Here is a 27,142-nt window from a genome sequence, read left to right on the forward strand (position 1 = left end):
GAAAGATGAAGAGCCACACTAGATGAACGTCAAGTGAAATTAGTTAAAGTTAGCTAAACTTCAATTAGTTATTGTCTTGATATATGTGCAGAGGAATTGGGCTTACCTTAGTATAAATAACTACTCCCTCCCTCCCATTTGTGTTATTTGTACATCATGCTACTTTACAATTTTGAATTTAAGAAAATGACCTTTTTAGATCTTTTATGTGTAATCTCTTACGTGTAAAAATAAATCTCTCATATGTAAAAAAAAAGAAAAAGAAAAGAAGAGGTAGGGTCATAAAATTAAAAACAAGTTTGCATCCCATTTGATGTGGCATAGTTTGACCGACCGTGATGTTTAAGAAAAAAGAAAGATTTTTGAAACTTGTGATCTAAAGCAAGCCATAAATATTTCTGTGGCTATAAATAATCTCATTAAGTATAAAATAAGAAGTATAAAGTTAAATTGTTCTAAATATAAGGAGTCATTATTTACCAAAAAAATATGGGGTGTCATTTTTTCCGGGTCAGACTAAAAAGGAAAGCGTACGACATAAATTGAGACAACGATCCTTTACCATCATCATTTGACTGTTACGAAGGCTATCGCTTCTGTTCAATATATAATGACGGAAGTCAGCTATGGTTGGTTAATCCTAAGGTAAAAACTAAGATGTATATATCGGAAGATTCATAACACCAAGCAACAGGGAAGGGAGAAGACAGAAATCTCCAAGTGAGAAACACAATAATGATATCAAATGAACATAAAATGCCATCTTACCAGCATTAAAACCAATTACTAAAAGCTATAAAGCAGCTGCAGACAATAGAAATATATATATTTGTTTTTGAGAAGATGACATATTTGTAAATATATAAACAGGAACTACACAAAGCAGTGTAATCCTTCATAACTACAAAGCGAAATACAGACTGAGTTCCTAGCCCTTAAGACCTCACAGACAACAGAAAGCCACATAACTAAACACCAGCTTGTCTATACTCTACAGTAATAAATCAAGCATATAGGGAAAGTTCTCAAAAAAGAAAACTACATCAGACTCTTTCACTGTCCTCTTTAGTCATTGCCGCTTTAACATCAAGTGTAAGAGTATACTCCTGGTCACAACCCAGATAAGAATCACACATGAAATAGAGTGTGTAGGTCCTCGTTCCAGCTTCTGCAGGTGCAGAAAAATTGAGCTTGACACTGGACTTCCTTTGCAGGGTAACTCTCTTAATGGCCAGCAGTTGGTTGCTCTTTGTATCGCCGACAACAAGCCACCATCCTTCTTCCTTGGTCGTGGGATATCTAGGTGCAAAAACAGGTCCAACCTCTGTTCCACCCTCAAGATCTCGCTCAAGGGTTACCTGCACACTCACATCGTCTCCAGCACTCACATTATCACGGTTCAACACATCATATGTCAAATCAATGTTTGGAAACCGATTACAAAACCGGGCAACATCCATAAGCTGTAAGTCCGACATTTGCAAGAGCTCAAGCCTCTCGTCATCTTCCATCTCCACTAAATCAAACACTGTTTCTATACTCTTTCCTGGATTTTCTTGGCACTTCTTAGCCAATTCATTTGTAAAGTGTGGAACCTGAAGAAGTATCGAGTCATGTGCCCACGTTCCCTGTGTCACCATCTGGCTCACCTCCATTGCTAGAAGTGCTAGACTAAGCCATTTGTTTCTGGAAATAACATCAACCATTGCTTGAAGCAGCCTAATAGCAGAAAGAAGCACCTGTTGCTGGTCAGAAGCAAGATTTCCACCCAACACTTGCCTAGAAAAATGGGCTTGTAAAAGAGCATTAGCCTTGGTGTGATGATCTGTGTATTTCGGATTCCTAAAGGAGAAACGCTGGTGATTAATCAACCTTCTTGTCAACTCCTCTTCACCTGGTCTTATCGGCAACCGTTTATACTCCGACGCTGAAGCCAATATTTCCAGTAAGCCCTTCAACTTCGTTTTGGAGGTCAGGGAAGAGCTAAATCGCTCTATTGTCGTGTAACTGATATAATAGTATGACGCTATCATGCCAAGGTTCAAAGGTGAAAGCAAAAAGTCATCCTCAACAGCAACGCATTTGCTTGCCTCCAAGTCACTGATAGCATTCTCCACCAGCTCTGAGAGGTGGTCCGACAGATGCCTGTGACTAACACCCTGCAGATTGTAGTAGTTTGGATTCTGTGTCAGCCTTCTATACATGAAGGTCCATGTTAGGTAATCCACCGCATCCTGCTTGTTCTGAATAACTCCCACAATCACCTCAGCAATCAAATTGTCATGGAGATAGTGTTGCAGATGGCTTTCAACTGGGAATGCATCATACAAGAACTTCTTGTAGTAGTCCTTGCGTGGTGCATGGCAAAGGATGACACACTTCCCACAGCTATCTACAAGAGGTCGACTCGCATGACCCATCATCTTCAACAAATCAGTAACTGGATAATCAGTGTGCATATTTTCCCTACCATCATAGTACTGTGTTCCCGTCACCACCACCAAATGGGCAGATAGTGGTACTCCCCAACACATTGTACTGTCCATTACACATACTTGAATCCATCCAGTTTCAAACAACGTCTTCACTATTTCCTGATCACTGCCGCTCAATCCGTCATGCAAGTAGCCCACACCATACTTGAGTGTCTCTTTCAGCATAGGTTCATTGATCCTCTCCACAAAAGGCTCCAGCTCTTCTGCAGATCGTAGCAGAAACATGGGTGTGTCTTCTCTGTCCATACTAGAATAACTCATCAGATCAACAGCAGTCAGGCGTGCATGCTTCCTCGTGGGAACGTACACAATTGCAGGCTTTCCTTTCCTTGCATGTTGGACAATTGCAGTATATGTGTGTTTTGTCATGGCTTGCATCCTAGCTTCAAAGTTAGCAATATCAACACCTTGAATGTGTATATCCAGTGGCACGGGCCTAACACCAGAAGGAAAGTTGAAGAGCCCATGAGATGTAGCCCCAATCCATTCTCCCAAATCCTTGGCATTAGCTAGGGAAGTTGACAAAGCAACGATGCGGATCTTGTTCTCAACCTGGCTTGAAATATATCTCATCCGAGAGACAATCACCTCCAGGATTGGGCCACCTTGACCACCAATCAGGTGCAATTCATCAATAATGAAAAGACCGACTTGCTGAACATGCTTTCGCTGTTTCCAGCGACGAGATAAAGCATCCCATTTCTCAGGCGTGCTGATAATTAACTGACCCTTCTCTAACAGCTTCAGATCTTTGGCAGTCTCCCCAGTTAATTTAACAACTCTAATTCCCAGAGAGTCTCCAAATTTCTTCTTCCAATCACTGAACCGCTCCTTGGCCAGAGCCTCTAGTGGAGCTATATACACAGTACGACTGATATTATCAGGTCCTTTCTGATGATTCCTCAATATGGCAAATTCAGCGCAAATGGTCTTCCCACTACCAGTTGGAGCTGCAACCAAGACATTGTCATTTGAATTGTACAAAATGGTGAATACCTGAGTCTGAACCGGATTGAAATGCTTAAAATCTTGATAAAGTGCTTCATATGCTGGATGCCTCAATGCAGTAACTGGAAGAGGTTGTAAGTCTAGTAACTCAGTGGGAGGAAGATATTTTTCTGGCAAAGTCAGGTGTAGGAAAGAGACTGGCAAAACAGTCTCAGACCCTAGCCACCTGTCAGAGACAACACGAATGAAATACTGAAGGGGCAATGGCTCATATATTGGGACTGTGAAGTTCAAAGTATGGTCTTCATCAATATACTGCTTCTTCAGCATGAAACATTCATGATGAAGAATATATTCCCCATCATTGTCTTCAACAATCACCCAGAAAGGTTCTACAAAACCATGGACCACGTCCTCCCACTGGAAATCCGGTGTAATGGTCAATTCTACCCTCAAGACTGACCGGGTAATTGGCTGAACATGTGCTGCGAGGTTCAGCTTCGGGAACTGATGAATACACTTGTGTAACGTTCTACCCTTCTTCGGGAACCGGATAAGCTCTCCCAACTCTTGTGATGAAAGATCGTAATAACGCTCCCAAGCAAGATCTTTCTTCTCCAACTTCATCAAGATCTCATTTGAAATGCTGTGGAATTGGCGGAGTGGTGTCTGTACGCTCCACATCCTCTTACTTATCATTTTGCACAATTTCAAGGCCTTCTCAGCTAACTTAGCCCATCCTCTCTTCAGAACAATCTCAAAAAGGGCTCGCATCAGACGTGCAGCACTCTGAGATATATAAACCATGTCGGATGACAGAGATAACCCTTCAAGCTTCAGCCGTGAAATATACGCCTGCAGTAGAACATTGATCTTGGCGCTAGGCTCCTCAAGACTCTCTTTTATCGGAATAGGGACACGATCTAGAAGCTTTGCCAATTCTATTTTCTCATCTTGTCTGACTTTTACATATTTGAATTCCTCACTAAGAGAGAAAAGCCTACAAAGTTCAATATCACCCGTGATGGGCTTCAATTGCTCATTGTACGTGGAAATTGTCCCATGAGTTATGTAATAATAGCTCGCAATGCGCCCCAGGTCAGTCATCTGGAAATATCCACTTCTCTTATCGTACTTAACCAAGTTACTCTTGTCCAGCAACGTAGCAGCAGAATAAACCAAGTCAGCACGCCTTCCCTCCAAAGCATAATCAGTTTCGAGGGCATCCGCAGCTAGACCATAAAGTGTGGGATTCTGTACCATGCGAACATAGAGGTAAGTATATAGGAGCCACTTGCATGCCTCTTTGACATTCTGTACTGTCCCAAGAACAATCTCTGCATTCAATTGATCAGCCAACTTGGATATAAACTGACTTTCAATAGGAAGCTGTTCATTCATCAAAGAAAGATAATATTTCAGTTCACTGTGTCCAGTTATGATGATTCCTTCACCATAAGTGTCATACTGAGGCCTTCCAGCACGGCCAAGCATTTGCATAACATCAAGAGGACTGAGTTCAGTCCATGCTCCTTTTTCAGGATTGTAAATCTTGGTACCTTTTATAATGACAGTATGTGCAGGTAAATTTACACCCCATGCTAAAGTTGCAGTTGAGACCAACACTTGCACATGTCCATCAGCAAAAAGCTCCTCCACAAGCTGCCGATCAGTTCTGACCAAACCCGCATGGTGAATTGCAAAACCATATGGTAAAAGATCTTTGAGATCATTGCTCTTGATAAGCTCAGTTTGAGACTGTAAAATTTCCCGAGTTAAACCATCCTCCTTCAAAAACTTAGTAAGGGTGTCATTACCAAGTGCAGCATGCCGGATTGCTCGAGCTGTTTTAGTTGTTTCCTTCCTAGAATGAACAAAAATAAGCACCTGATGCTTTCCTGCAACATTAATCACCTTCTCATAGCAAATATCATTCATCAACTGGAACCTCTGCAGTGGCTTCTTAACAGTAATTCCAATATACTGTTGAGCCAACGGTACAGGTCTATAGCTATTGTCAAAATGGAAGAGTCCTTTATTCAGATCAACTCGCAAAAACAAAGCCACATCCTGATAATTTGGAAGAGTTGCTGACAATCCAACAAGCCGAATATGCTCTTTTGTGATTTCAATCTGTCTGATAGTTCTTGCAATGATACTCTCCAAGACAGGACCTCGATTGTCATGCAGGAGATGTATCTCATCAATAATAACAAGTTTAACAAGCTGCATATAGGTGCGATCACCTGACTTTCTAGTTATAATATCCCACTTCTCAGGGGTAGTCACAATAATTTGAGTCTCTTCAATCTGTTGACGAGTTAATGTTTGATCACCGCTCAACTCTTTCACCTTGACACCGTAATGTTCCAAACGCTTGGAGAGATTGCCAACCACTTCAGAAACAAGGGCTTTAATAGGTGCCACATACACAATCTTATAATTGGTGTGGTTGAATGATCCATCTAAGTTGTGGTTTAGAGCGATTTGCTGAAGTATAGTGAGCATAGCTACATTGGTCTTCCCAGCACCCGTTGGAGCACAGAGCAAGATGTTCTCTGGGGAAAAGAGGGCAGCCTCATATACTTTACTCTGAACCCTATTCAATTGGGTCATCCCACTGAACGCTGGTTGAGCCCACACTGGAATGGAGGAGATCTTCACAAGCTCTTCTCCAGGGGCTAGTGGCTTTGGCTTCAGTGCTGGCACGTGAACTTCCTCATACCCCTTCCTATGATTCCTATAAGACCCCACTGGAAGCTCGCATTTTGTATTTTCCATCGACATTCTACCATGATGAAATGCAAGGCTGTCAAGATCAAGCAGCCGGCGTTGCCCCATTAACCAAGCATTATCATTATCTCTGTCACCATCTTTGAGATGCCGAGCCTCTTCCCTAATGTTTTTCTCCAAATTCAGCTGCCTCTCTTTTGCAGTAGCCCTAGTAGCATACAACTGCTCTAGTACCGCGGCATGATCCGGCCCCAACCGCAACATCTCTTGTTCAATTTCCTTCCTTTTCGATTGGTCTTCAGCCCGTGCAAGACGGGTACACCATACTACCTTTAGCCGATTCCGCAGAAGATATTTGATGAGACTGAACTTATCAAATTGGAGATGCAACAGTAGCTTGGTTTCTACTTCACGATCATCGCCTTCAGCAAGAGTTTTGAGAACCTCTTCAGCAAGCTTTTGGCTCTGTTGCGGATCGATCTGGTGCTCATAAGCTTGAGAGATCTTTCTTTGAAGCCAATAAGCATCTACGTCCTGAACATTCAAGGACATTCCCTCATCCGCCTCACGCATCTCATAATCAGCAATGATAGGCATAGCACCAGAACAGTCGGCATCCAGCACATCATTGTCCTCATCCTCTTCATCATCAAGGTCACTCTCTTCTTCTTCTTCTTCATTCTCCTCAAACTGAACAGCCACACCAACATCATCATCCAGAGGTGCATAGCCATCGCCATCGCCATCGCCTTGATAATCAGTGATGAGTCGCCCAATCGACACCAACTGGTCAAACACCTCATTTGATACGGAATTTAACAGGTTGTCAATCAGGTCTTTCTTCTTATCAGAGTTGGTAAAGTAGTCATTTTTTAAGACAGCCAATATCTCATCAGCTGCAGCAGTAACAATATTCAATGGTTGGCCACCAAGTTGCTGCTGAATGAGGCTGAGCATGGCCTCATAAGCAGCCCTAGCTTGCTTGGTTTTAGGCTGGTAAACACCTTCTTCCTCAGTTGAAGTAAGAACACTTTCAAGTAACCGTCTCTTCTTGCTTTGTCTATGCCAATCAGAGACAAGTAGTGGTTCGCGCTTCCTAGCAGCCTTGTCAGGTCTACCCTTGTAAGCACGATCACCAAATGTTTTGGGGTCTATTTTCCCATAAAGAGACTCAGGTGAGTTGGCTCCGTATTCATACACTGCTTGTGCTTCCAAATGGCCCATCACAAAACCTACACCTAGTTTGAGTTTGAATTTGAATTCTGATGTGAAGTGAATTGGAGGGAGGGAGAATATAAGGGGTGGAGTTCAATTGATGAAATACAATACTCCTATAAGGGATATATATACTAGTTGGCGGAGGAGCTCAATCCCAATTCCAATTGGCCTACATTGCTGGTTTCAATCCCAATCCCAGTCGGAATTGGCGAAAGAGCTATGCCGTTTCAATCCCAATTCGATTTGGATTTAAAAAAAAAAAGAACTGGCTGAGCCTACAACGGCTCTAACCTTAACTACGGCAAACAAATAATTTTATGTACAAACTTAAAATTATAGGTAATATTGTAAGCTCCTAAAAGTAATTTTATTTATCTAATTCATTATCCCACACAAGTTTTAATACTGTCTTCTTGATTAGTGAAGTAGGGATTCTGACTTAACAATGTGCCAAGATTACAATTTATGAATTTGTAATGTTGAGATTAAGAATAATGCAGGAACCATCACGTAATAAGAAACCGGTGGTTCATTGAAATGTAGGGATTAATACTTTGTTAACACTAGTACCGAATTAGTACCTGCACAATGCACGGACATAAATCATGTCAAATTGTAATTTATTTATTTGGATTATATGCAAATAACCTAAAATATAAATTATTCACATAAAAATTATAGATATTAATTAAGAAGTAGAACATAAAATCATTTCTCAATACTTAATATTATATTATCATGTGGCTTTTTATTAGCTTATTTGAATTTAATATTTATTTCTACTACATTTATTTTTATATAATACATATGAAGCTTTAATATTATTTCAATAGTGACTTTAACTCTATTACTTATATTCCAAAATATAAATTTTTTTATCATATTTCAAAAAAACAAACTCATATCAAATTCAAATAAGTCTTTTCTTTCTACTTTTTACATTGGACTATATTGTCAAAAAATTATCTTATGCACTCAAACTTAGATTGACCGCACTAATTCAGATATTAATTATAAAAAACTAGTTTCTTATTTATTTGAACACAATATATCTAATTGCTATAACAATATTTTCACTATTATTTATTTCTTACATAATGTTTCCAAAAATAATTATGAAACGAAAGAAAACGAATCATGTGGTTAGTGAATAACTATTAAAATAGGAATCATTATTTTTTAAAAGCTTTTAAATTCTATTTACTATGAAAATAGGAGTTGATCATAATTAATTTCACCATAAATTAAATTTGATCAAATCATATTTGTCTTAATCCTTATTAGATTTGTCCAATATTTTTTAGATTTTGTCCTAAAAGATTCAAGTGACTTCTTATTAATACACCATTTGGCTTAATATCAAGCTTGACTATCCTCCTTTTAATATAATAAAATTGTCACGACCCAAAATCTCACTTGTCGTGATGACACATATCCCAATACTAGGCAAGACGACAATCTCAATAAACCACCATATCTTTTAAGTTTGAAAACATAATATTTAAATTTAGCGGAAGAAATCTCACAAATACAGATATAAAATACTCCAAAAACCCTGTGTCACTAAGTACATGAGCATCTAAATGAATACAATGTTTGACTGATAAAATACTGTCTTAAAGTATAGAACAATACAATAACTGAAAGAAAGAGAGTCAAGGTCAGCGGACTCTAGGCAGCTACCTTGATAGTCTCCAATTGATAACACTCTGAGATCTAACAGTCGTCGTGTCCGAAAGCACATGGATCTGCATACGAGGTGCAGAGTGTAGTATAAGTACAACCAACTCAATAAGTAACAAGACTAACCTTTGGGCTGAAAGTAGTGATGAGCTCAACAGGAATAGTCCAATATAAAAATAACAGTACAGAAATGTAGGCATGCTTTCAAGTTCAACAGTTAAGCTCAGTACAAGTAAAATAGCTCAATTCTGACTGATATGAGGAATATGACATCTCTATATCTACATGCCAATGTACATACTATATGTGATGCACTTCAGTGGAAACCTCGTATACTCAAATCTCAAATACTCAATCACTCAATACTGTATCTATATATATATATATATATATATATATATATATATATATATATATATATATATATACACACACACACACACATCTCCAAATAACATGAATCACGACACCTCCCCTTGTATGTGGCGTATCAGTGCGTCGATCGCCAAGGCAAAAGAAAAGGACCAAGGTCCTCATCATAACTGGGAAATGTTCCGTGTACCCTCCCATGGTCCTCACTCGGGTTTTAGCTCCATCATACATGTCCTTAATAGCCCTAATGTATGCAACAGGAACACCTCTAGCCTCCAAACATCTCCACAGAACCTCCATCATACATGTCCCTTGGCATTTTATCATAAGCCCTCTCTAAGTCGATGAATACCATATATAAATCCCTCTTCCTCTCCCTATACTGCTCCATCAACCTCTTAACAATATGAATAGCTTCTGTAGTCGATCGTCCCGACATATATTCATTTTGATTTTCAGAAATAGTCACAATACTCCTCAACCTCAGCTCTACCACCCTCTCCTAAACTTTCATAGTATGGTTTAGTAACTTGATGCCCCGGTAGTTGTTGCAACTTCAGATATCACCCTTGTTCATATACAGCGGGACCATCGTACTCCATCTCCATTCTTCGGGCATCTTGTTCGTCCTAAAAATGACATTACAGAACCCAGTGAGCCACTCCAAGCCAGCCCTACCCACGCTCTTCCAAAATTCCATTGGGATCTCGTCTGGACTGATTTCTCTCCCCTTGCTCGTCTTACGCATAGCCCCCTCAACCTCCTCGACTCTTATACGCCTACAATACCTAAAGTTCCTACAGCTCTCAGAGTGTTCTAAGTCGCCTAGTTCAATGATCATATCCCCCTCTTCGTTCAAGATGTTATGGAAGTAAGTCTGCCATCTTCGTCGATTAAGTGCCTCATCCAACAAAGCTCTGCCTTCCTCGTCCTTTATGCACTTCATTTGGTCCAGGTCACGGGCCATACTATCTCGCACCTTGGCTAGCCTGTACAACTTTTTATCCCCTCATTTGCCTCCAAATTCTTCATATAAGCATTCAAACGCGGCCGTCTTGGCCGCAATAACTGCTAACTTTGCTTCCTTCTTAGCCATCTATACCGCTCCCTATTCCTCCTCTTCACCTCCTTGTCCATGCTCTCCTGAAGCTTCTGATATGCCGCTTTCTTGGCTTCTACCTTGCCTTGAACCTCAGTACTCCACCACCAATCCCCTTTGCGGCCACCAGAGGAGCTTTCGAGACCCCTAATACCTCTCTAGTAGCCTCCCTAATGCAATTCGCAATCGCGGTCCACATACCACTCGCATCCCTGCTACTCCTCCATGCTCCCATAACCATCAACCTATCCCCCAACTCATGTGCTCTATCTTTAGTCAAAGCTCCCCACTTGATCCTAGGTAGACCAAACACAACCCTCTTCTTACGCTTCCTCATGATCTCCGAGTCCATGATCAGAAGCCTATGCCGAGTCATAAGATTCTCACTTGGGATGACCTTGCAGTCCGTGCCCAGAACTTTATCAGACTTTTTGAAGAGTAGGTAATCAATCTGGGTCCTGGGTCCTGGCCACCAAACTCTAAAAGGTGACCAGATGCTCCTCCTTCCTCGGGAAAGTGGACACTAGACTTAGCTATCACTAAATCAAAAGCCTTAGCAAAATCCAGCAATGAAGTACCACCTCCGTTTCTAACACCGAAACCGTAGCCGCCATACCCGTCATCGTAGCTCCTAGATGACGCCCCAATGTGGCCATTAAAATCTCTTCCTATGAAAAGATTCTCAGTATGGGAATACCACGCACAACCTCGTCCAAATCCTCCCAGAAATGCCTTTTTACCTCCTCGTCCAAGCCACTTGAGATGCGTACGCACTAATAACGTTTAAAGTAAAACTCCCAACAACTAGAATAATGCCCATCAACCTATCATTCACCCTCCTAACCTCCACCACTAGCTCTCGAAGATCCCTATCAACCAAAATACCTACCCCGTTCTTGCCCCCCACACATCCAGAGTACCAAAGCTTAAACCCTTCTACATCCCGTGCCTTATCTCCCACCTATCTAGTCTCCTGGAGACAAGCTATATTGACCTTCCTTTTCTGGAGAATCTTCGCTAACTCCACAGACTTTAGGTCACGACAGGGGCACAAATGATGCCAACTTTTAACGGAGGGTAAATGTGTCCTATTTCAAATAGTCGAGTTGATCTAAATGCCTCCATCTCCTGCATATTTTGCCTTCACCCTCCTAGGCCAATCTCAAACACTCGCAAAACCGAAAGATATTAAAACTGTTCTTCTCTGTTCAATGACTTCAAATTAGTTATCTTCTATCTCTCTGATTTCAAAGGACCTTTCCCCAGTCAGGAAGAAATGCACTTCTTGCCATCCTATCGTCTTATTCTTGCCTCTCTTTCTCATATGTCGTAACCTGAGACTAGGTTTAAGTTACTCAGCTATTGCAGCAAAACTAATGGATGCTAAGGATTAGGCAATAGAATGCCGGTAGGTAAGAAAATCATGGGAAAAGGAAAGCACAGAAAACAGTAGGAAAGAAGAGATTAGCAGGAGAAAATTTAGTGATGATCAAGACAGTCGAAGAGTAATCAGGAAGTTTGTGGGAAGTTAGATTGCGATAAGTAATGCTGGAGAAGGCACACTTCCCAAGAGAGAGTCCATCCTAACCCCAACGTGGTCAGGTAGGTTATTAGTCCCTTGTTTACCTAGCATAATGTCAGTGTTGGTTTGAAGTAACAAAAAATGAGATAGCTATGTTAAACGTTTATACTTAATAGCTTATAGAATGGAGTAATACTGACGTTATTATGCATTTATACATATGGAAGCTTCTCTCTTTACTGTTTAGTTTGTAACAATAACGTATATAATGATGTAAATGCCATGTTTGACTTTCTCAATTCATCAATATAATTTTTAATGAATCAGTATTTTTGTTGTAGCCTCTCCACCCAGCATTTTCTTATTGCTGGGCTTCATTAAATAGTTAAGACTTTTACTTAGTTTAAAAAGAAAGAAACTAATAACATAGCGGGAGGGGATATTTTCCTTTAGGTAGATAACAAAAAATATACGTGAAGGACATATATAAACAACTAAATCTGTTTGGTTTGAACCTTGAATGAAACATGTCATATAGGTTTGGAATGTCTCTTCGCTTGATATGTGTAATAAATGCTTGTTCCATGACGGTGAGATTCTTGCCATGCTTGTTATGGAAGAACTTGCTCTTGATAAACTCTTATGTGGGAAAACTCTTCCTTATCTTCGAGGCATCCAAGCAAACATTCACGATGCTATTATGAGAACTGAGAAAGTTGTTTCATTAATTGGTATATGATGCTTTCAAGGTTGCTACATATATGAACAACTCTCTACTTTAATTTATTATTAGTAAGTTCTATATCTTTCCAAGAGGACTTCTCTTATGAACAATTTTTATTTTTGTTTTTAGGGGCTATCTAGTCATCAACCCAGATCCCCCCCCCCCCCCCAATTCTTTTGATTAAACCCCTCTATAAAAAAGACGCAAACTCTCTTCTAACATATTGTTTAACGATTCATGAACCCATAATTTTGAAAGGACATTAAGTTTAGTGTTCGCTTCTAGTGGTGCCCGGCGCTTGTAAATCCTAGGTCCTCCTCTGTATTCGTTAGACTATGTACAGGGAGAGTTGTAACCACTCGTATATCAGCTGGTCATTAACACTTTTCTTCGTGTGTCCTCGTGAGCATTTGTCATTTGACCTATTGGCCGGTCATATATAAAGGAGTGGCTTATATTTGAATCGACATCTTTTTGTTTTGGGTTAAAAACTATTGGTATTTAATGTCTGAGTAATCTATAGAAAATGGAAAAGAAGATGCCAGCAAAGATTAAGTTGGTGTTTAGTTTTGACATGTGATGATTACACTTGTACCAGGATATGAATAGTAACTTGTGAAATATGTACGTGTCGAACTCTTTAGTTTGTGACAACTGGTGGTGAGAAATGCAACGGCTACTACAAATTCCAAGCTAGTCAGGTGAGGCCGGTTAGTTTGTGACAATGGGTTAATATTAGCATTTCAGAAAAAGATTTGGCGTGTACAAGTCCTTTGTATGCTATTAATAAGGTCATTTTGAGATGGAGGCTGGTAATTCGTTAATTTTCTTAATATCGAGTTTGAAATTGATCGATGTTATCGGTTATGCTTATTTTTTCTATTTTTACTTTTGACACCATCTGATTAAGTTTATTATTGACTTTATCTAGGATACATTGGTAATCCAAACTTTTTGCATTTTACATTGTGAGGCAATCGTAAAGCACCTTGGGGCAATATGTGGGGCTCCAGTCTCATGAAACCTACTCCTCAAGCGCCCACTCGTATGGTTGAGATGCGTCCAACGCCTTACGCATAGGGCACATTTCACAATTCCCGTGCAACTTTTGACCAAAAAAAAATTCAAAAGGAAAAGTAAATATTTAAATATTACTAATTACTATTGTGGTGATAGGTTAGACATTAACCTTTTGCATATTAATAAGCAAAAGATAATTATATGCGGGGTTAGAGCGAAATCTGTCATAACCCTCGAAAGAAGGATGAAGAGCCACACTAGCTAAAGTGAAATTAGTTAAAGTTAGCTAAACTTCAATTAGTTATTGTCTTGATATATGTGCAGAGGAATTGGGCTTACCTTAGTATAAATAACTACTCCCTCCCTCCCATTTGTGCTATTTGTACATCATGCTACTTTACAATTTTGAATTTAAGAAAATGACCTTTTTAGATATTTTATGTGTAATCTCTTACGTGTAAAAATAAATCTCTCATATGTAAAAAAAAGAAGAAGAGGTAGGGTCATAAAATTAAAAACAAGTTTGCATCCCATTTGATGTGGCATAGTTTGACCGACCGTGATGTTTAAGAAAAAAGAAAGATTTTTGAAACTTGTGATGTAAAGCAAGCCATAAATATTTCTGTGGCTATAAATAATCCCATTAAGTGTAAAATGAGAAGTATAAAGTTAAATTGTTCTAAATATAAGGAGTCATTATTTACCAAAAAAATATGGAGTGTCATTTTTTCCGGGTCAGACTAAAAAGGAAAGCGTACGACATAAATTGAGACAACGATCCTTTAACATCATCATTTGACTGTTACGAAAGCTATCGCTTCTGTTCAATATATAATGACGGAAGTCAGCTATGGTTGGTTAATCCTATATGCTTATTGATCAAAGTATCAATAAGCTATACCCATACAAAGAATTACAGATAGAACAAAACATCCAAAATCCTCTATATCCATTATGCTTTATTAACAATTTTGTACTGAGATGCTTCATATAATTGAACTATTCTGCAGTGACCACCGTAACCCACCTCCTTTCTCTTGTTCTTTTCCCCATATTACTTTGTTGGCTGAGAAAACACAAAATACCTTTATGTGTTCTATAATTTTCCAAATTAAACGAACAACACTCGCACACAGTTTTGAACACCTTGCATTTTAACTCTTGACATGTGATTGGGATAGTTAAGTAGAAGCAAAGTTTGCAAGCTTAAAAAGACTAATAGAGGTTGGACTTTTTTTTTTTGATAAGATAAGATTTTGTTAATACGCAGTTTCAAGAAAATACTGCAGAAAAGAAAAAGAAAACAGAGCTAGACTTGGTACATCAGATCTCTATAAATTCTAACAAGTCTAGCACATCCTGGACTAAAAACACAGTTCTCATTCTCCCAATAGTTCAAATTTTGAAGGCATCTAAATTTCAGAACTTGAAGTGCTCATTTTCTATTTCTCTCCGTCCAAATTGTCCATGTAATGCACACTGGAATAGTAATCCAGATCTTTTTCTTGCACTTCCCAGCGTAGATTGATTTCCAGCACCCTAACAAACCTCTGAAGTTCTCAGGCATCACACCTTGAACACCAAAAATAGCCACAAACATGGTTCAAAGAAGATCAACAGATTCGCATAGATAGGATTCGAATTGCCAGAAGCTCTCACATAGATAGCATCTGCTACACATATTAGAGCCTCTCATCCTCAAATTATCTTGAGTCAATCTTGCTTCATGAGCCACCATCCAACCAAAGCAGGCCACTTTAGTTGGTGCAACTGTCTTCCAAATCTCCAAGGTCAATTAGTTCCCAACTTTGAATCAATTTTTATGAGTTCTCTGTGGTAAAATTTCACAGTGAACACTCCATTCTTAAAAACATTCCACCATTATGCATCTTCTTTCCCCTTTTTAATCTCTAGTAAATGCAATTGATGCAAGAATACGTCCGCCTCTTCTAAACTGACAGTTCAAGCCAGTATCATTAAACATTTCAGCAATTAGAACATCAGTCCTAAGCCATCCCAATTGTCTTTCCATAGCCTGACTCTTTGCCCATATCCAATCCTAATGCTGATATTCTTGCTAAACTTCCCCCAAAGACGAGAAATCTGTTTCCATACAGCTACTCCATAAGGTGTTTTCACAGTCTTGGGAGCCCGAAACCCCTCTTCCATATTTGATCTCTACCAGTCTTCCAGGTAGCTATCTTTTCATCATTGAATCTCCATAGCCATTTCCGTAATCTCACTTCTCTCTTTTCTGCATGGAATGCTCTCTAGGTTTAACTATTACAAAAACCACAAAGGTATTGCCAAAATATAAATTTTAAAATTTTTCACGAAACTATTGTTAAATTATAAATTTGACAACTTTTCATACACATTTCACAAATAATGACATGCTTTAGTAGCGTTCATGAATTATTTTTCACTTCTAGCTTGTTCATAAGCGACACAAGAAATGTTCAAGTTTGAGGAAATTTATTTTGCTGAACTGTGAAATTACCGGGTACTGTACATCTGAAAAGGAAAAAGGAGAATTGGGGTAAAGTGACAATACTACTTGCAAAGGAACCATATTTTCCTCCAAGCCTATCATTTTAGTTACATCATATAATCCTTCGACTCAGTAAGTCTCTATTTTAATTATCCTTCCTAGACAAGAAAAGATTAAAGGTTATCAGTTTCACCACACCCATAAGACTTAATAGGCCTCTAAGAAAGGTACGAATTTACGTCTTGGAATAATGAATACCAGCACAAGAATGAAGGATCTAATAATACTTAGAACCTGACGTAGCAGGGGTTGTAAGAAGCTGAAATTAACTTTCACCTGAATGGCAAGCTTGATACCATCAGAGTCAATGGCAACCTTCCCTGCTTGCTCGAGTAGATCTGAGCATCCGTCAGTAAATCAATAACATATTGATGCCTCAGTTCTAGAACTGATGCACAACTCGAGACTCGTAGTCACCAACTCCCATTGATTTTAGCAATGTTTGGACAATCTTTGCATCCCTTGACAAGTCCTCTTCTCCACCTTTAGCCATTTCTTTCAAGGTTCAACCTTACACAGCCAAAATTCACCTTCAGATTCGTTTCTTACACATCAGTAGTGCCTATATAGTGCCAAGTCCAACAAAGAATTGCAGAAACTAGATCTCTCTACTGCAGATTCAGGAATCTAGTTCACAAATGGCCCCAATTGTGCTACTAATCATCAAATAACAAAAAGCTTGATCACAAATGAGAAGAAGAGCAATACCACTATTTTAGTTGTTAGTATTCCTGGAAAAGAACCCAGCACCTGTAATAAAATCCAGCAAACAATTATTTTTTGTAAGTAAGAATATTTATACAGCACCCCGACCAGTTTAGAATTGAGGCGTTGTTGTTGTAAGAGTATTTCATACACACAAGCCAAAGTAAGCACTTAAGAGGACAAATTCTTAAGCCATCGTCAAGCCATTTACATCTTTTTGCTTATACTGAGAGACCAAATGCATAGAAAAATATGCTTCATACTATTCATGAATATTGCTTCAAAATATCTTCTACTGCACTCTTGCCATAGACCATAGTTTGCTATATAGAGAGAATCGACGTAGCCGGTCACAACTAGTTTGATTGAGGCGAAGCGAAAGAATGAGAAATAGAACACCCTATACTTTTTCCACACTTGTTGTAATAATATTTCATTCTATAATCAAATATACATAAAATAGAGTTCGAGGCATAGAAAATGATCACGATTCACCGTGCCACAATTCTCTGCACCGCCAGAGAGAGGGCAGAGAAATCTGAGAACAACACATATTACAGAGGCAAGAGATGAAATGGTAGAAGGGGAAACCAAGAGGGATAAATGACATGAGGAAACCAGATAAAGATGGAGATACGATACACTATTAGATTGAAAAACGCCTTGAAGTGGGTCAAATGATTGTATCTAATTGGGTTTTCACAAAGTCACAAATGATATCTTTAAAACGAGCATTTTATTATTAAGATAGCAAAACAACAGGAAAAAAAAAATTATCTAGCAGTTATGGTTAAGCTAGCACCTTCCAAATACACTACAAAAGTATCTCCTCCTTGTTATGAGGAAACTGAAAAATAGTAGTACAAATAAATATTCTAAAAAAGCATTAGAATGAAAGCTAAAGCATAAAGAATCCTTCAAACAGACAAGCCATTCTAAATATAAGAAACAGAGCGATCCAGCAAATATTTAGAGGTACAAAGTAAGAACGCCATGAACAGTACAAGAATAAAAATAAAGTATAAATATAAAATGACACCCAAATTCCTTTTTACATGTACTTGATTCTATTGAGCACAAACATATACTCAAACATAGCTTAATACCCAAAAGTGCGTTAAATGGAATAAATTAGGTCGCCTTTATCCACTTCAAGAGGCGTGGTAATGGAACCCTTAATCTTTTGTATTTTATGAAATGCGTGTTGTTGGACTCTCTCTCTCACACACACACTCTCTCTCTACCTTGAATTTCAGATATAAAACCATTGAGGGAGAGAGCGAGGGAATGAAAATCAGAGACAAGAACTATTATTTTTCGTTTTTAGAAAAGCAAGCAGAGACAAGTGGCATAACACATATTTTGCACAAAAATATCTTACTCACTTACTAATAACACAGGAAAAGAGCTATCTTTTCACCTTCAGCATCTTACTGCTAATTTTAAGAAAAAACTTCCACTTCACAAAGAAATTGAAAATGAAACACCACTACAAGGATAACTGGGACAAAGAAAATAGGTAAAAACTAAGTTGTATATATCGGAAGATTCATAACACCAAGCAACAGGGAAGGGAGAAGACAGAAATCTCCAAGTGAGAAACACAATAATGATATCAAATGAACATAAAATGCCATCTTACCAGCATTAAAACCAATTACTAAAAGCTATAAAGCAGCTGCAGACAATAGAAATATATATATTTGTTTTTGAGAAGATGACATATTTGTAAATATATAAACAGGAACTATACAAAGCAGTGTAATCCTTCATAACTACAAAGCGAAATACAGACTGAGTTCCTAGCCCTTAAGACCTCACAGACAACAGAAAGCCACATAACTAAACACCAGCTTGTCTATACTCTACAGTAATAAATCAAGCATATAGGGAAAGTTCTCAAAAAAGAAAACTACATCAGACTCTTTCACTGTCCTCTTTAGTCATTGCCGCTTTAACATCAAGTGTAAGAGTATACTCCTGGTCACAACCCAGATAAGAATCACACATGAAATAGAGTGTGTAGGTCCTCGTTCCAGCTTCTGCAGGTGCAGAAAAATTGAGCTTGACACTGGACTTCCTTTGCAGGGTAACTCTCTTAATGGCCAGCAGTTGGTTGCTCTTTGTATCGCCGACAACAAGCCACCATCCTTCTTCCTTGGTCGTGGGATATCTAGGTGCAAAAACAGGTCCAACCTCTGTTCCACCCTCAAGATCTCGCTCAAGGGTTACCTGCACACTCACATCGTCTCCAGCACTCACATTATCACGGTTCAACACATCATATGTCAAATCAATGTTTGGAAACCGATTACAAAACCGGGCAACATCCATAAGCTGTAAGTCCGACATTTGCAAGAGCTCACGCCTCTCGTCATCTTCCATCTCCACTAAATCAAACACTGTTTCTATACTCTTTCCTGGATTTTCTTGGCACTTCTTAGCCAATTCATTTGTAAAGTGTGGAACCTGAAGAAGTATCGAGTCATGTGCCCACGTTCCCTGTGTCACCATCTGGCTCACCTCCATTGCTAGAAGTGCTAGACTAAGCCATTTGTTTCTGGAAATAACATCAACCATTGCTTGAAGCAGCCTAATAGCAGAAAGAAGCACCTGTTGCTGGTCAGAAGCAAGATTTCCACCCAACACTTGCCTAGAAAAATGGGCTTGTAAAAGAGCATTAGCCTTGGTGTGATGATCTGTGTATTTCGGATTCCTAAAGGAGAAACGCTGGTGATTAATCAACCTTCTTGTCAACTCCTCTTCACCTGGTCTTATCGGCAACCGTTTATACTCCGACGCTGAAGCCAATATTTCCAGTAAGCCCTTCAACTTCGTTTTGGAGGTCAGGGAAGAGCTAAATCGCTCTATTGTCGTGTAACTGATATAATAGTATGACGCTATCATGCCAAGGTTCAAAGGTGAAAGCAAAAAGTCATCCTCAACAGCAACGCATTTGCTTGCCTCCAAGTCACTGATAGCATTCTCCACCAGCTCTGAGAGGTGGTCCGACAGATGCCTGTGACTAACACCCTGCAGATTGTAGTAGTTTGGATTCTGTGTCAGCCTTCTATACATGAAGGTCCATGTTAGGTAATCCACCGCATCCTGCTTGTTCTGAATAACTCCCACGACCACCTCAGCAATCAAATTGTCATGGAGATAGTGTTGCAGATGGCTTTCAACTGGGAATGCATCATACAAGAACTTCTTGTAGTAGTCCTTGCGTGGTGCATGGCAAAGGATGACACACTTCCCACAGCTATCTACAAGAGGTCGACTCGCATGACCCATCATCTTCAACAAATCAGTAACTGGATAATCAGTGTGCATATTTTCCCTACCATCATAGTACTGTGTTCCCGTCACCACCACCAAATGGGCAGATAGTGGTACTCCCCAACACATTGTACTGTCCATTACACATACTTGAATCCATCCAGTTTCAAACAACGTCTTCACTATTTCCTGATCACTGCCGCTCAATCCGTCATGCAAGTAGCCCACACCATACTTGAGTGTCTCTTTCAGCATAGGTTCATTGATCCTCTCCACAAAAGGCTCCAGCTCTTCTGCAGATCGTAGCAGAAACATGGGTGTGTCTTCTCTGTCCATACTAGAATAACTCATCAGATCTACAGCAGTCAAGCGCACATGCTTCCTCATGGGGACGTACACAATTGCAGGCTTTCCTTTCCTTGCATGTTGGACAATTGCAGTATATGTGTGTTTTGTCATGGCTTGCATCCTAGCTTCAAAGTTAGCAATATCAACACCTTGAATGTGTATATCCAGTGGCACGGGCCTAACACCAGAAGGAAAGTTGAAGAGCCCATGAGATGTAGCCCCAATCCATTCTCCCAAATCCTTGGCATTAGCTAGGGAAGTTGACAAAGCAACGATGCGGATCTTGTTCTCAACCTGGCTTGAAATATATCTCATCCGAGAGACAATCACCTCCAGGATTGGGCCACCTTGACCACCAATCAGGTGCAATTCATCAATAATGAAAAGACCGACTTGCTGAACATGCTTTCGCTGTTTCCAGCGACGAGATAAAGCATCCCATTTCTCAGGCGTGCTGATAATTAACTGACCCTTCTCTAACAGCTTCAGATCTTTGGCAGTCTCCCCAGTTAATTTAACAACTCTAATTCCCAGAGTCTCCAAATTTCTTCTTCCAATCACTGAACCGCTCCTTGGCCAGAGCCTCTAGTGGAGCTATATACACAGTACGACTGATATTATCAGGTCCTTTCTGATGATTCCTCAATATGGCAAATTCAGCGCAAATGGTCTTCCCACTACCAGTTGGAGCTGCAACCAAGACATTGTCATTTGAATTGTACAAAACGGTGAATACCTGAGTCTGAACCGGATTGAAATGCTTAAAATCTTGATAAAGTGCTTCATATGCTGGATGCCTCAATGCAGTAACTGGAAGAGGTTGTAAGTCTAGTAACTCAGTGGGAGGAAGATATTTTTCTGGCAAAGTCAGGTGTAGGAAAGAGACTGGCAAAACAGTCTCAGACCCTAGCCACCTGTCAGAGACAACACGAATGAAATACTGAAGGGGCAATGGCTCATATATTGGGACTGTGAAGTTCAAAGTATGGTCTTCATCAATATACTGCTTCTTCAGCATGAAACATTCATGATGAAGAATATATTCCCCATCATTGTCTTCAACAATCACCCAGAAAGGTTCTACAAAACCATGGACCACGTCCTCCCACTGGAAATCCGGTGTAATGGTCAATTCTACCCTCAAGACTGACCGGGTAATTGGCTGAACATGTGCTGCGAGGTTCAGCTTCGGGAACTGATGAATACACTTGTGTAACGTTCTACCCTTCTTCGGGAACCGGATAAGCTCTCCCAACTCTTGTGATGAAAGATCGTAATAACGCTCCCAAGCAAGATCTTTCTTCTCCAACTTCATCAAGATCTCATTTGAAATGTCGTGGAATTGGCAGAGTGGTGTCTGTACGCTCCACATCCTCTTACTTATCATTTTGCACCATTTCAAGGCCTTCTCAGCTAACTTAGCCCATCCTCTCTTCAGAACAATCTCAAAAAGGGCTCGCATCAGACGTGCAGCACTCTGAGATATATAAACCATGTCGGATGACAGAGATAACCCTTCAAGCTTCAGCCGTGAAATATACGCCTGCAGTAGAACATTGATCTTGGCGCTAGGCTCATCAAGACTCTCTTTTACCGGAATAGGGACACGATCTAGAAGCTTTGCCAATTCTATTTTCTCATCTTGTCTGACTGTTACATATTTGAATTCCTCACTAAGAGAGAAAAGCCTACAAAATTCAATATCACCTGTGATGGGCTTCAAATGCTCATTGTACGTGGAAATTGTCCCATGAGTTATGTAATAATAGCTCGCAATGCGCCCCAGGTCAGTCATCTGGAAATATCCACTTCTCTTATCGTACTTAACCAAGTTACTCTTGTCCAGCAACGTAGCAGCAGAATAAACCAAGTCAGCACGCCTTCCCTCCAAAGCATAATCAGTTTCGAGGGCATCCGCAGCTAGACCATAAAGTGTGGGATTCTGTACCATGCGAACATAGAGGTAAGTATATAGGAGCCACTTGCATGCCTCTTTGACATTCTGTACTGTCCCAAGAACAATCTCTGCATTCAATTGATCAGCCAACTTGGATATAAACTGACTTTCAATAGGAAGCTGTTCATTCATCAAAGAAAGATAATATTTCAGTTCACTGTGTCCAGTTATGATGATTCCTTCACCATAAGTGTCATACTGAGGCCTTCCAGCACGGCCAAGCATTTGCATAACATCAAGAGGACTGAGTTCAGTCCATGCTCCTTTTTCAGGATTGTAAATCTTGGTACCTTTTATAATGACAGTATGTGCAGGTAAATTTACACCCCATGCTAAAGTTGCAGTTGAGACCAACACTTGCACATGTCCATCAGCAAAAAGCTCCTCCACAAGCTGCCGATCAGTTCTGACCAAACCCGCATGGTGAATTGCAAAACCATATGGTAAAAGATCTTTGAGATCATTGCTCTTGATAAGCTCAGTTTGAGACTGTAAAATTTCCCGAGTTAAACCATCCTCCTTCAAAAACTTAGTAAGGGTGTCATTACCAAGTGCAGTATGCCGGATTGCTCGAGCTGTTTTAGTTGTTTCCTTCCTAGAATGAACAAAAATAAGCACCTGATGCTTTCCTGCAACATTAATCACCTTCTCATAGCAAATATCATTCATCAACTGGAACCTCTGCAGTGGCTTCTTAACAGTAATTCCAATATACTGTTGAGCCAACGGTACAGGTCTATAGCTATTGTCAAAATGGAAGAGTCCTTTATTCAGATCAACTCGCAAAAACAAAGCCACATCCTGATAATTTGGAAGAGTTGCTGACAATCCAACAAGCCGAATATGCTCTTTTGTGATTTCAATCTGTCTGATAGTTCTTGCAATGATACTCTCCAAGACAGGACCTCGATTGTCATGCAGGAGATGTATCTCATCAATAATAACAAGTTTAACAAGCTGCATATAGGTGCGATCACCTGACTTTCTAGTTATAATATCCCACTTCTCAGGGGTAGTCACAATAATTTGAGTCTCTTCAATCTGTTGACGAGTTAATGTTTGATCACCGCTCAACTCTTTCACCTTGACACCGTAATGTTCCAAACGCTTGGAGAGATTGCCAACCACTTCAGAAACAAGGGCTTTAATAGGTGCCACATACACAATCTTATAATTGGTGTGGTTGAATGATCCATCTAAGTTGTGGTTTAGAGCGATTTGCTGAAGTATAGTGAGCATAGCTACATTGGTCTTCCCAGCACCCGTTGGAGCACAGAGCAAGATGTTCTCTGGGGAAAAGAGGGCAGCCTCATATACTTTACTCTGAACCCTATTCAATTGGGTCATCCCACTGAACGCTGGTTGAGCCCACACTGGAATGGAGGAGATCTTCACAAGCTCTTCTCCAGGGGCTAGTGGCTTTGGCTTCAGTGCTGGCACGTGAACTTCCTCATACCCCTTCCTATGATTCCTATAAGACCCCACTGGAAGCTCGCATTTTGTATTTTCCATCGACATTCTACCATGATGAAATGCAAGGCTGTCAAGATCAAGCAGCCGGCGTTGCCCCATTAACCAAGCATTATCATTATCTCTGTCACCATCTTTGAGATGCCGAGCCTCTTCCCTAATGTTTTTCTCCAAATTCAGCTGCCTCTCTTTTGCAGTAGCCCTAGTAGCATACAACTGCTCTAGTACCGCGGCATGATCCGGCCCCAACCGCAACATCTCTTGTTCAATTTCCTTCCTTTTCGATTGGTCTTCAGCCCGTGCAAGACGGGTACACCATACTACCTTTAGCCGATTCCGCAGAAGATATTTGATGAGACTGAACTTATCAAATTGGAGATGCAACAGTAGCTTGGTTTCTACTTCACGATCATCGCCTTCAGCAAGAGTTTTGAGAACCTCTTCAGCAAGCTTTTGGCTCTGTTGCGGATCGATCTGGTGCTCATAAGCTTGAGAGATCTTTCTTTGAAGCCAATAAGCATCTACGTCCTGAACATTCAAGGACATTCCCTCATCCGCCTCACGCATCTCATAATCAGCAATGATAGGCATAGCACCAGAACAGTCGGCATCCAGCACATCATTGTCCTCATCCTCTTCATCATCAAGGTCACTCTCTTCTTCTTCTTCTTCATTCTCCTCAAACTGAACAGCCACACCAACATCATCATCCAGAGGTGCATAGCCATCGCCATCGCCATCGCCTTGATAATCAGTGATGAGTCGCCCAATCGACACCAACTGGTCAAACACCTCATTTGATACGGAATTTAACAGGTTGTCAATCAGGTCTTTCTTCTTATCAGAGTTGGTAAAGTAGTCATTTTTTAAGACAGCCAATATCTCATCAGCTGCAGCAGTAACAATATTCAATGGTTGGCCACCAAGTTGCTGCTGAATGAGGCTGAGCATGGCCTCATAAGCAGCCCTAGCTTGCTTGGTTTTAGGCTGGTAAACACCTTCTTCCTCAGTTGAAGTAAGAACACTTTCAAGTAACCGTCTCTTCTTGCTTTGTCTATGCCAATCAGAGACAAGTAGTGGTTCGCGCTTCCTAGCAGCCTTGTCAGCCTTGGATTAAAAAAAAAAAAGAACTGGCTGAGCCTACAACGGCTCTAACCTTAACTACGGGAAACAAATAATTTTATGTACAAACTTAAAATTATAGGTAATATTGTAAGCTCCTAAAAGTAATTTTATTTATCTAATTCATTATCCCGCACAAGTTTTAATACTGTCTTCTTGATTAGTGAAGTAGGGATTCTGACTTAACAATGTGCCAAGATTATAATTTATGAATTTGTAATGTTGAGATTAAGAATAATGCAGGAACCATCACGTAATAAGAAACCGGTGGTTCATTGAAATGTAGGGATTAATACTTTGTTAACACTAGTACCGAATTAGTACCTGCACAATGCACGGACATAAATCATGTCAAATTATAATTTATTTATTTGGATTATATGCAAATAACCTAAAATATAAATTATTCACATACAAATTATAGATATTAATTAAGAAGTAGAACATAAAATCATTTCTCAATTAGTGGATAACTTGTTTTCTTTTTCTATATGCAACGAAAGAACTCTTTGATTTTAGTACTTGTATTTTATTTCTTGATTAATATTAAAAATACTAAACATGTCTTGTTATGATATGTCTTATTTGAGTACATTGGATCATATTGTTTCAACAAAATTCTTACTACCCTTTTGTTTTTTCACCAGAAATTCAAAAAAGTCTTATTCTTCTATATATTTATATAAAAAAATTTATGTTTTTGTTCTTTCCTTATAGTTATTGCATTATTCTTTACTTAATATTGTTATAATTTCATGTGATCTTTTATTAGCTTACCAATTTACGTAATGTCTAACTCTTTTTTTCTTAATATCTTGCTTATTACCAACAACAACAACGGCGATAAACCCAGTTTGATCCCAACAGGTGGGGTCTGGGGAGGATAGTCTGTACGCAGACCTTACCCCTACCTAATGTAGGTAGAGAGATTGTTTCCAATAGACCCTCGGCTCAGGAAGGGCAAGAAGAAGAAGAAGAGGAGGAAAGCAAGGAAGGAAGAAAGATGGAAGAGAAACGAAAAAGGGAGAGATAAAGGATAAGTATTACCAAATAATAGCAACAGGGAATACAATACCTGAGGCGAACAAAACCACATAACGTAATAAAAATCTAAGAATATGAAGGGACATGCATGCTACTAAGACTATCGGTGAACAACTATAAACTACATACTAACCTTTTATCTTAATTCTCAACCTCTACACCCTCCAATCAAGGGTCATGTCCTCAGTGAGCTGAAGCAGCGCCATGTCTTGCCTAATCACCTCTCCCCAGTACTTCTTAGGTCTACCTCGACCTCTTCTCAAACTCTCCAAGGCCAACCTCTCACACCTCCTAACAGGAGCATCAATGATTCTTCTCTTAACATGTCCGAACCATCTCAACCTCAACTCCCGCATTTTATTATAAATTCTAATTAGTTTTTACGGTAATGTTTTACCTATAATAATATCACTTCTTATTTTAAATGTAACTTTGAACTAGTCTAAAATATTAATAGATAGTTCTTTAATTATTTATTTCAAATCTTTGAGTTATCTTATAATTATTTTTATATTATGTATAATTAAATTTCTTTCTCTTTAGTTTCAAGATACAAATTTGATTTTTAATTTTTTTATAGTAAAATTACCTACATGAGATATTTATTTTATATTTTTAAATTTTTTAATTTGTTATCAATTTTTTTTTTCTTTATCTAGGAAAACTTCAATTTCGTGATCCTATCTATAGTTTGAGCGTTCTCATCATAATGATAAGAAACTTCTAATCTCAAGTTTTGATAGTCTTTTCCTTCCATTTCTAATATTAAAACTTTTTGAATTTTTAATTATTTTTGTTAGTTTTGCTATTACGTTATCTAATATATTGTATTATCACATTTTTAAATGACTT

At 39.3% G+C, this 27,142-nt stretch overlaps 2 protein-coding genes, 1 long non-coding RNA gene and 1 pseudogene across 3 annotated transcripts; all 4 read right to left on the reverse strand.

The window, feature by feature from the left end:
- Nucleotides 1-805: 805 nt before the first annotated feature.
- LOC142166929 (DExH-box ATP-dependent RNA helicase DExH12-like) lies at nt 806-7,658 on the reverse strand. Its single transcript, XM_075226815.1, has one exon. The coding sequence runs from the start codon at nt 7,398-7,400 to the stop codon at nt 1,044-1,046; it is 6,357 nt and encodes a 2,118-aa protein (XP_075082916.1). The 5' UTR covers nt 7,401-7,658; the 3' UTR covers nt 806-1,043.
- A 2,347-nt stretch (nt 7,659-10,005) lies between these two features.
- LOC142167326 (uncharacterized) lies at nt 10,006-10,416 on the reverse strand. Its single transcript, XM_075227489.1, has one exon. It carries the CDS (start codon nt 10,414-10,416, stop codon nt 10,006-10,008), a length of 411 nt encoding a protein of 136 aa, XP_075083590.1.
- A 4,621-nt stretch (nt 10,417-15,037) lies between these two features.
- On the reverse strand, nt 15,038-17,660 carry LOC142166931 (uncharacterized). Its single transcript, XR_012697450.1, has 4 exons — nt 17,334-17,660; nt 17,074-17,115; nt 16,642-16,875; nt 15,038-16,068 (listed from the first exon to the last, which is right to left on the reverse strand). It is a non-coding gene; the product is annotated as an uncharacterized LOC142166931 (long non-coding RNA).
- A 1,139-nt stretch (nt 17,661-18,799) lies between these two features.
- The window catches only part of LOC142167327 (DExH-box ATP-dependent RNA helicase DExH12-like), a 53,310-nt pseudogene continuing 44,967 nt past the window's right edge, over nt 18,800-27,142 (reverse strand).

The sequence above is a fragment of the Nicotiana tabacum genome, chromosome 12, assembly GCF_000715075.1.
Source record: "Nicotiana tabacum cultivar K326 chromosome 12, ASM71507v2, whole genome shotgun sequence".
Lineage (NCBI taxonomy): Eukaryota > Viridiplantae > Streptophyta > Magnoliopsida > Solanales > Solanaceae > Nicotiana > Nicotiana tabacum.